A 12,170-nucleotide genomic window follows, 5' to 3' on the forward strand; every position below is an offset into this window, starting at 1 on the left:
CCAAAACCTCGCAAATACTGCATATATCAACCTGTGGTGGTCCAAACTTTAAATCATACTGGTTTTTATAATAATTAAAAATTAGTTATTTTTTTCTCATTACAATATTAAGTGGTTGACTAATTGATGGCGTACTATGTAATGTAAAATAAAACACGTCACAAATTCTTGTAGCATATTCAGTTGTTATTAACAGTGTGAACAATTCATTTATAATGAATTTACCTTGATAATACAATAATATTTTTTCATTTACATTACACGTATACAACTTTCTATATGTCAGTCTTCTTACTAGCTTAATAATTAATTTTTTCAATAAATTTATCGGTGAATTAATTTATCAATTTAAAAAATTCATCATTTTAAAAATTAAAATTAAAAAATAATTCTTCAATTTTATTTTTGTTTGGATGAAAAAATATCTTTTCTGATTCATCGTTCCGAAATCCATAATAATTATATGTTTTTAACGTACTTTAAATAAATAAATATAAATATAAATAAATAATACATTGAAATGATAGTTTTTAATGTTATAAGGGTCATTCATATCTAATTCGCCTTATATACGAAATATTATATATTACGAAGTTAAGAATAGACTTTTATTTTAATTATTATAATCTTATTAAGTTCTAGTCCATAACCAGAGTTGAGTATAGACACACAAAATCAAAACTAGCTAAAATAAATATGATTTTAATTTTAGTAGGTTTAGGTTCAGATAAAAATAATTTAATTAATTTTCATCAGGATGAAGATTTTTTTTATCAAACTAATAAGATAGATATTTAACAAGACAATCCTTAAAATTTCAATAAATTCAAATTAATTAATAATCACGATAGAAGGTGATTTTTTACAGAAATATTATAGTTTTTGTTCAATTTCAGCATGCATTTGCACATGGAAGATAAGGTGTCAGAACAAAATATTTTTTCATTTATAGTATAAAATGTAAGTGATAACATTTAATATATGTTTAAACGACGCAGTATATCCAGAACATTTTCAAAAGTAAAGTTGGAAAAATTGACTTTTGTAAAAAGTTTCTATTTTCAATCTCCCTTGTGGGCATGTAAATAGTCAAATTAAAAGAAAAATTATTATGACTTATGTTAGTTTATGAAAAAGTTATAGTAGTTTTAAGAAAAAAATTTTTAAAAAAAACTATTGGCGCACATTAAATGTTTTCACAATGAATACTCAGCAATTGTTATAAAAAATACAAGAATAACTCAAATATTCGCAACAATTACTTTTTTTTTTTGTATTTTTTTACTGAATGGTTTTATTTTAAAGTAATTAAAGTAATGATATAATATAATCTTAAATCTCAATACACCATATTATCTTTGTTAAAAATATTTAAGACAAACTAATTTTTTTGTTATGTATTTCATAAAAATAAACAATTAAACAAAAAAAAATAGTATTTATTTTAGAAAAGTATCATATTATATTTTTATTTATTATATTTTTAAAGTATCATATTATATTGCTATAAAATTTAACAAATTTCGTGAAAAAATTAGAAAAATAAAATCAAGATCAACTATAAATAAATATATACATTACAGTAAATTCATTCAAAATCACGATGAATTTCTGAATAAAATAATTTATATAAATTTATAGACCAGTAATTTTATAGGAGTAAATAATATCAAAAATTGGAAATTGCTTGTTAATAGAACTATTTTTTAGATAAAATTATAAAAATTCTTTAATTAATGATATTTAAATGGGCTATTAAAGATATTTAAAGTTTGATGTTGTATTTAATAAAATACAAACGAATAAATATAATTATTTTAACCAGGTAAATTTATTATAAATGAATGGAACACACTGTTAATAATTTTTAAAACTAAAACCGAATCAACAATTTGTGATGTGGTTTATTTTAAATAACATAGTACGCCATCACTTAATAAACCATTTATATTTTCAATGAGAAAAAGTTTTTATAATTTTATTAAAATTTAATTGCTCGGCATACGTATTTTAAAATAATTACCGTGTTTTTAATAATTACGAAATAAATCTTCTACGACCTAATAAAAATGAATTATTCTAGTATATTCATATTTTTCTTATTATCTTTAGCAACTAATGGTCAACCAAAACAAAAAGGTAAAACATTTACAATTAAATTTTTAAACTCATTTTTACAAAGTAGCAAGTAGGACTACATTGCAAAAACGCCAGTTTTGGTCTACCAAAATAAAGATGTATTTTGTACTGATGAACTATTGTTTGATAAAAATAATTGTTATAAAGGAGCCAACGTTAATTATAGGAATGTTGAAGAAAAACTAAGAAAAACAATATTGCTTATTAATAGAGAGTACACTATTAGTTTATATATCTATAAATACAGCAAGTTCAAATATAAGTAATTAATATTCATTTTGTATTCGATATTGTTTATTAATAATAGAAATATTGGTCTGGGTTAATTAGAACTTTTGTGTTGAGGCACTGAAATAATACAAAATAATGTATCTATAAAGTTCCCAAATTCTTGAATATTTAATGTAATCCGGTTATGAAAAACTTACCATTTGAAATTTAATTTTCACTACAGATATTAGTATGCTACGTTTGCTAAATATTTGAGCTTACTTAAAAAGATGTTCGTAAATGAAAATTACTTGCTAATCAAATTTTAATAAAACTAGAAATAAAATCAATCCACCAAGAACTTAAAATAATAACTAAATCTGTAGTAGATCTAAGTAATGAACATGATGATACATATTAATAGTATTGAAAACTACGACGAAATGAATAAAAAACACGTCTTTATATAGATGAAATAAAAAATAATAATAAGAAAAATAAATAAGAAAAAATTATTTTTATCTGAACTTAAACTGATTATAGGGCTAGATCTTGATAAGATTATACTATTTGAAAAAAAAACGGTAGCACAGTGGGGTCGAGGCACAGTGTGGACGAGGCATAGATGAGATAAGTATAGATGATATCTGACAGTGATTAAAATCACTATCATAAGAAACGCTTCGATGCAAATCTGTAGATAGTGTTTCCTTTAGAGAAATTGGTGAAATATTTTAAAAGCAACATGAACTCTTATTTCTTTAATTATATCCTGATTAGTAGTTCTTTGATTTTAAAATATAATATATGAATAAATACTAATTATAGTTTTTAAATTTAGTATGAAATTGTGAGGCCAGCTATGATGTATGGTTCATAGTGTTGGGCGGTTGATAAGAAAGTAGAGCAGAGAATAAGTGTAGCAGAGATGAGAATGCTTAGTTGGATGAGTGGAGTGACTAGAGAAGATAGGATAAGGAACGAGCATATAAGAGGAAGTATAGGTGTTGCGTCAATCGTGGATAAGATGACAGAAAATAGACTTAGATTGTTTAGTCATGGTATGAGGAAAGAAGAATCGAAAGCTGTAAGAACAGTTATAGAAATGAATGTTGAAGGAAGAAGAGATAGAGGAAGACCAAAAAAGAGATGGAGGGATGCTATTGAATGCGATTTGAGGACAGCTGATGTGAGCGTAGAAGATGTGGGAGATCGTGTCAAGTGGAAGCTTAGGATAAGGGTGGCCGACCCCAAGTAGTTGGGATTAAGGCAAAGAAAAAGAAAAATATTACCAGATATTCCGGTGGCAATTGACATAATATGATTGTTATTTCGGAATGTACAATTTAGCGTTTAGTTGGGTTTAAATAATATAGCGTCAAATCAATTACCTACTCTATCGGTTGTATCTCAATATACACTACACTTTAATGATACAATAAATAAATAAACTCACACATACACACATATGCATTTATAACATTGTGTCTAATGTAAGTATAACATGATAAAAAGTAACCGTAAAATGAAAAAAATGGAATATAAATTTTATTACTCATATTAAATGTAATGTAACTCGAAAAATATTTGTTTAAATGAAAAAATATAAGATTATATTTTTATTTATAATTGTCTTTTAAACAACTTTTGTGCGAAACTTTTTTTTGTAAGTTAAATATTTTTTTTTGAGAAAATTAAGAAAGCTCATATTTTTGAACTTTTGCGAGGATTTAAAAAAAAAGCTCAATTCCAATCTTGAGGACTATTAGTATGTCATTATACATATTTTAATTCAACTTTTAAAAAAACAAAATTTTTTCCGCAATTTTTCCTTTGTTGACAGGCCTAGATGTCAATTTTAAACTTGTAATTGAGCTAAAAGTTATGGTAATATATTCAATTTATTTTACTATAAACTTTCATAAATCTTTATCAAAAATTTTTCATCAACTTTAAAGAACCAAAAAAATAGGTTAAAATTGAAAATTTGGACTGATTATTTTTAACATATTAAAAATCAAATCAGTAATAATTTGAAAACAAATTTTTTTTTCTTTTAATTATTATTTTATATATATAATTAGTAATAATATAAAAAATTAGAAGTGATAGAAATAGTCTACTTGCAGATTTGAAAACAACGCGAAAATTTGATTTAGAAAAGTATATTTTTGCTTCTGATGAAAGTTCCTTGTAGTCCAGTGCATTTTTTTATAGTAACAAACAGTTTTTATTGAAAATTATTGTATCAAGCCCTTTAAATTTTTATACACGTAAAAGTAAAGCAAAATATAACTTCTTTATTATTTTTATAATTTCTCCGTTTAAATTACAATATTAAATATCAATTTCATACTAAATTTAATAATTATAATTAGTATATATTCATATATTATATTTTAAAATCAAAGAACTACTAATCATGATATAATTAAAGAAATAAGAGTTGATGTTGCTTTTGGAATAATCCACCAATTGCCTAATTAAAACAAAAAAAAAAAAAGTTTGTTGGGAATTTTTTCTGCTATTCTGCAAAATTACTCCTTCGTTGACTAGAATGAATCATTAAATAGAAAATTTTATGAGAATTAAAACAATGTTATTTTTAAGATTAATATGCAGTCAGAAAGTTTTATAATTATTATTTATTGTAAATTTATCAGAAAAACTCATTATTTTTTGCATTTTTATCGTAATAGAACACTTAAATAGAAATCATAGTAATCATTTCTAAGTAATTTTTGATATTTAAAAAGATTCTACTATTGAAATATCCAGAACTGAATTAATTTTAATGATTTACTTTAACTAAAAAAAAAAAAGTTAATATTTTGAATCCCTCTTGTGGGCAGGTAAAGGGTTAGATTTATAAAAAAAACCAAATGATAGATAAAGACATGCATCTAAATAAAAAAAAATATACTGATTTGGTCATTTTTGATAAAGTTATAACAATTAACAAAGTTATAAGTTTTATACACTGGACTACAAGGAACTTCCATCAGAAACAAAAATATACTATTCTAAATCAACTTTTCGCGATGTTTTAAAATGTGCAATTAGACTTTTTCTATAACTTCTAAGTTTTAATATTATTAAAAAATAGTTTTTACATATAAAAAAAAATAATTAAGAACAAAAAAAATTGTTTTAAATTAATACTGATTTGATATAATATTTAATATTAATTTGATTATTAATAAGTTAAAAATAAGGAAAATGACATATTTAACCTATTTTGTTAATCGTTTAAAGTTGATTGTTGTAAATGTTTATAATAAAAAAAAAAAATTTATTTTACCATAACTTTTAGCTCAATTGGTAAGTTTGACATTGACATAATTAAATAGAAAATTTTATGACAATTAAAAAAATTGTATCGTTAAGATCAATATGCAGTCAGAAAGTTTTATAATTACTATTTATTGTAAATTTATCAGAAAAGCTCAATATTTTTTTGCATTTTTATGGTAATAGATAACTTAAATAGAAGTAATAGTAATAATTTCCTAGGAACTTTTGTTGTTTGTTGAAAAGATTCTATAATTGAAATATTGAGAACTTAATTAATTTTAATGATTTACTTTAACTAAATGTACCAATCAAAACAAAGTTGTTAAAAAGATTTACTCAATTGAGTGTATTATAAAATTTGATTATATTTGTAAAAATCAATTGTTAATTCAGGAGAAAAAACAATCATTTTTTTTAGAAATGATTTATATAGCAACATGTTACAAAAAAAAATTGTAATATTATAGTCTAGTAGTAGCACACACAAATAGAGTAAAAAAATTATTAAATTACAAAGTAAAATGATTTAATTTTGTAGTTGAAACCTATCATATCAAACTTCATTCGTTAATAAATATTTTGAAAACATTAGAAATTAATGATTTTAATTGTCTTTATGGAGACGATGTAATAACTAACTGTTTAATTGATAAATTAGAATTTTTTTTTCAATTTTTGAGAGTAATATCTTCAACTAGATACGAATTGTAGTAATTTGACGTATTGTTGAAAAAAGTAGGTCAAGTTAGAGCAGAGAAAATAAATGATAGTCACAAAAAAATATCTTCTCGGCTTTGCATCGAAGCGAAAACTTAAAATATAGTAAAATAATTTTAATACGAATAAGAAATTTCTTCTTGCAAGGGGCGACTAAAGTGATGGGATCCTTGATCTTTATTGAAGTTATTGAATCTAAATGTGATAAAAATCAAACGAGTTAAAATTTATACTAACTTAAAAAGAATTAAGAAAAAATGCAAAAAATTCATTGCCATATGCGGGTTGGAACCTCGTACCCCAAGCGTGTAAAACATAAATTTTACCAACTCGGCAACCGTACGTTGCTTCCGGCGGTTGAAAAATTGGCTATTTAAGCTAGTTCAAATTTCAAAGTTATTTTTCTCGACTTAAAAGAAACAAACATATTTAAATAAGTTTAACTATCTATACTATATCAATTTTAATTTATATAATATTTATGAAAATCTGTACTCCCCTTGTCAGGTATTTTAAAATAAAATAAAATACAAAACCCAGAATTTTAACACAAAAATAGCATATTTTTGCATACGGTAGTCATTTTTACCATGAAGACAAATCCAGAGGTCAAATTTTTTTTTTTCACATTAAAGTATATTACATAAGCTTTAATTTAAGATATATTTAAAAGTGTCAGTATTTCCGGAATACTTTCAAAAATTAAATTGAAAATATCGTAGTAACAATACGCATGTTTAAAGTTTTGACCCCCCTTGTTAAAGGGGTATGATCCGATTTACAAAAAAAGCGTGCCAGATGAAAGGGGTATATCAATATTTATTATAAAAAAATAATAATATAGATCCATACATTTTTCCAAAAGTTATATAAAATATAAATTAAATAATATAACATATAAAATCGAGATTTTTTTCACGGAAATCGTACGTTTTTCTTTAACTTTGATGTCCGTTTTCACCACGAAGACAAGTCCAGAGGTCAAATTTTTTTTTTTCAAATTAAAGTATATTACATAAGCTTTAATTTAAGATATATATAAAAGTGTCAGTCTTTCCGGAACATTTTCAAAAGTTAAGTTGAAAAAGTTCTACTTTCTATACGCATTTTAAAAGGTTTGCACCCCCCCTGTATAAAGGGAAATGGTCCGATTTTAAAAAAAAGTATGTCGAATGAAAGAAGTATATATAAAGTATTTATCATTAAAGAATAAAGTTGATTCATGCATTTTTTAAAAAGTTATAGCAACATAATGTTAAAAAATGTAAAATATAATATCAAGAATTTTTTCACAAAAATAGCATATTTTTGCATACGGTAGTCATTTTCACCATGAAGACAAGTCCAGAGGTCAAATTTTTTTTTTTCAAATTAAAGTATATTACATTAGCTTTAATTTAAGGTATATATAAAATTGTCAGTCTTTCCGGAACATTTTCAAAAGTTAAGTTGAAAAAGTTAATTTTTTGTAAAAAAGTTACCATTTTGAAACCCCATCCTTTGGGCTGTTAAAGGGTCAAATGTTCACAAAAATATATAAAATGATAGGTAATTATCTAAGGTATCTATAAAAAAAAAAATTATATTGATTCGGTCATTTTTAAAAAAGTTATGGCAATTTTAAGTAAAAAAAATTGAAAAAATATCGAAAATTAGCGATTTTTAAATTTGTAATTTTTTGGGGGATTTCCCCCGTTTACGGGGAACGAGGGAATTTTTTTCAATTTTTGAGGGTAATGTCTTCGACTAGATACGATTTGTGATCTTTTGACATATTGTTCATCAAAATCGGTCCAGCGAGAGCTGAGATTGAGCGTTCACAGACACAAAAAAAAAAATAAAAAAAAAATAAAAAAATAAAAAAAAAAACACATCATAGTAAAATTAATACCTTCTCAGCTTCGCATCGAAGCTAAAATATTCACTGTAAACTTCGTAGTATAAAGAGCTACCTAGTTGCATTTTTAAAATACGTTAAAAACATTTTTTTACTACAAATTTTGGTTCGATGATTAAGAAAATATAATTTTTCATCTAATCAAAGATATAATAGACGAATTAGTTTTTAATTTTGAATTTTAAAATAATGACTTTTATAAATTGAAAAATGAATATAAATTTATTGGAATAAATAATTATATAGCTAGTCAGAAGACTGACATTTAGAATGTTGTATATGTATAATGTAAATGAAAAAATATTATTGTTTTATCTATGTAAATTCATTATAAATGAATTGTTCACACTGTTAATAACAACTGTACATGCTACGACAATTTGTGACGTGTTTTATTTTACATTACATACGCCATCAATTAATCAAACCATTTAATTTTGCNTTACATACGCCATCAATTAATCAAACCATTTAATTTTGCAATGAGAAAAAAATAACAATTTTTTTAATTTTAACTTCATTACATGACATACGTATTTTAAAATAATAAGTGTATTTCTCATTAATTACACATAAAATCAATTAATCAGAATGAATTATAATATCTTTATATTTATATTGGCTGTGAACGTATCGAGTGAACACAAAAAGTATGATAAAGGGTATGCAATTAACTTTTTAAATTCATTTTTAGAAAAAAGCAAATGGAACATTTTATCATGGCAAGAGGGAGGAGTGTATGACCATTTAAGCAAGTGTTGGATTTTCTTGTATCAACTATTATTTAAAAAAAATAATTGTTGCCAAGATTACATCGTCAGTAAAAAAAATGTTAATCAAAAATTAAGAGAAATTATGTTGCTTATTAATCACGAGTACACGATAAGCTTAGTATGGATTGTGAATCACATAAGACACATTGCTGTGAATTGTATTTGGAAAAAAATGTGGTATCCTTTAGAAGATCACACGCATTGTGTGAATTTATTATTACCAAACATAGAAAATTCCAAAAAACTCATTATACGTTTTATTAGTGCAATAAATTTCCTGATGAAATTGTTAAATATCAAAACCAACCCATTTATTTTAGATGAATTAATAAAATTTGTTGGAGTGATAAGCAGAGAAATAAATGAAAATGACAATTCATATGTAGACAAAATTGAACGTATATTCAAAGAGGAGTACGAAGGGAATAATTGTAAATTGAACAATATAGTTCGAGACTATTGCATTAATCGAAGATATACTAGCGTAATTTATATTGATTTCGATCTTGATAATTATAAAAAGAAAAATCATTTACCTAATACGTTTGAAATGTATGAATTTGTAGAAGTTACCTTAAGAAATGGTATTCAGGATAAGGAGAAAACATTATATACTAATCTGGGCTTTTTTTATGACAAATTAAAAAATGAAACTACTTATGTTCATGAATTGGTAATTGTAAAGAGAAAAAAAAAATTGTTTTGTTTATAACTGTTAAATTGTTATAGTCAATTTTTCTCTAACTCACGATTTTTTATACATATGAATATTAAAAAATAAAATAAATTTATAAAGAATATATTCATTGTGTTTAGTTAGCTATTTATACTGTATCAACATTTTGTCAGGTTTTGAAATAAACACATATAAAATGAAATTTGTTACTTGTAATAACATACCGTATAATATTTTTAACTATTTCATTCTGCTTTAATGATTTATAAAGTTATATAGTCTATTTAATTTCTCGAGAGAATGATTTTATTTTTAATAATAAGATTGTTTTGAATAGAACAATAATAATGCTGCGTATTTCATTAAAAATATAATTTTAATGATGCACGTATATTTTTATTAAATAAATATATTTTATAGAGGGATACTGTGGCTGAGCAGGTTACGGGCAGCTTCAATTGTCAAATGAGACATTAGATAATTGTACTTCCCATCCGTCTATCCGCGTGACGAGCTAACTACCCGTCCCAAAGTATAAATGGTTAAGAAACCCCCTCCTTTGGAGAAGGCCGCAATGGGCCCTTAATGGGCTGATAAAATGATAATCAAAAAAAAATAAATATATTTTTCATTAAGTGAATGATACCTATATTCGTTTACCACTAACTATTCTCTTGGCGGTACAATACTTGGTCGTCTATCTTGCATAAAATAGTTTTAGTTTATTCATTTATTTACCTCTCCTTTCATCATCATATTAATGAGTGAATGAGTCGAAAAGAAATTTCTGACTTTGCTGCATTAANATGAGTCGAAAAGAAATTTCTGAATTTGCTGCATTAATATTAATTATAACTACATGATTCTATTCCTGTACGAGATGAATTAGATATAACAACGTTAATTTCTTTCCATAGAAATGTCAATCTATTTATTATTAATTACCTTCTCATTGGATTCAGAACTTATGTCTAAAATTGATGTTCGAGTCCTTATCCATGCTACCAAAAAACCATTTCTCCATGCTCCGTTGAATAAACAGTTTTAATTCTAAGGCCACTATCTTAAAAATTAACTGTAAATTAAATATTACGTATATATGGGAAAACTATTTTTCATTTATTATTATAAAATTATTATTTTCATGATTCACTTGATTATTAGGTTTGTAATTCTGATTATTTTTTATGTATCATTCACTATAACTTTAAATAATTTAAGTACTACTTTAGTATAAAAATGCTCTGCCGGTCGTCAATTTGAAATACTAAATAAATATTTTTCAAAGTTTCTCGCGCATTCTCACCATAACAAGATTGACACGGTCCGTAATAGCGCACTACTCATTTACAGTGAATTAGCACGTTATCCGGTCGTGATTATCAGCTGTCACCGTCGCACTCATTAGTGTTGACCATAACACCAGTTTGTCTTAGCCGGCTGTCGGTAGACAGGACAGGTCAGGGGTGCAGCACCGCGAGACACGTCGGCGACTATGTAAACTAGTTCGTCTGTGACTTACATCCGCCGTACGTGCCGTGCGATTTTTCATCAGCGCCTTATTGTGTTTTATTCGCACCTTAATGTTCACCAGTTTTTATAATATTATTATAACTTCAAATAAAACAAATCGACTCCATAACGGTATTACGTTTATTATTATTAAATACCTTTATACTGTGTCAGGATTGAAAAATATTTTATATATTTAGACACTTTTAAGGCGACGATATATTAGCCAGATAAATCCCGTTGCTTGTGCATTGAATAGATGCGACACCACAAACACCAAGACTAAAATTATCTCTGTTCATTACTATGCACGGTCTGCCAATGCAATATTTGTAATATTCAATTATTCTATATAAATTAAATTAAGAAATAACAACAGTCTACCTACTCGATAAGAAAACAAAACAACAGTTCTTTACTATTGAATGGACATTTAATAGTTGGATTAAATTTATTGTTATAATAAAATAATTTTAAAAAAATTGCATATTTTAAATATTTCCATAATATGAAAAAAAACGTATTTACGTTAAGAGCAAAGAAGTTTAAATTAAAAGATTCAAAAAAAAAAAAATTTTAGAGACAAATGGCTAATGAAATAAGAATTCAATATCAGTTCAGATTCTTTAACAAATTCTGGTTTAAAAAAAGGATGGAGCCAATAATGGAGTAAGGTGCTTGTCATTGTTAAAATAGCGACTGATTGATCTATTGCGCCCCACATTTATAACACATAATTCTAAAATAAAATATATATAATAATTATTATATTTCTAAGTATTATTTATATAAAAATTAATTATTTGAAAATACATACCATAATTGTTATTCCCCATCTGCTAAACAAATATTTTTGTTTAATACCTGACACGGTACCGTATATTTTGCGATACGTTTAATACACGGTCACATCGTCCTATCCATCAGCCGCCTTATTACATCGCGAGCCCAG

General features: G+C 24.9%; 2 protein-coding genes across 2 annotated transcripts in view; both read left to right on the top strand.

Annotated features, from left to right (window-relative positions):
- Positions 1-12,170, top strand: part of LOC126906824 (uncharacterized) — a 21,710-nt gene that overhangs the window by 2,232 nt on the left and 7,308 nt on the right. The window lies entirely within an intron of this gene.
- Positions 1,934-9,823, top strand: LOC126906827 (uncharacterized). Its single transcript, XM_050687712.1, has 2 exons — positions 1,934-2,139; positions 8,952-9,823. Exons 1-2 carry the CDS (start codon positions 2,070-2,072, stop codon positions 9,740-9,742), a joined length of 861 nt encoding a protein of 286 aa, XP_050543669.1. The 5' UTR covers positions 1,934-2,069; the 3' UTR covers positions 9,743-9,823.

This window comes from Daktulosphaira vitifoliae, unplaced genomic scaffold, assembly GCF_025091365.1.
Source record: "Daktulosphaira vitifoliae isolate Bord-2020 unplaced genomic scaffold, ASM2509136v1 Scaffold_5, whole genome shotgun sequence".
Classification (NCBI taxonomy): Eukaryota; Metazoa; Arthropoda; class Insecta; order Hemiptera; family Phylloxeridae; genus Daktulosphaira; species Daktulosphaira vitifoliae.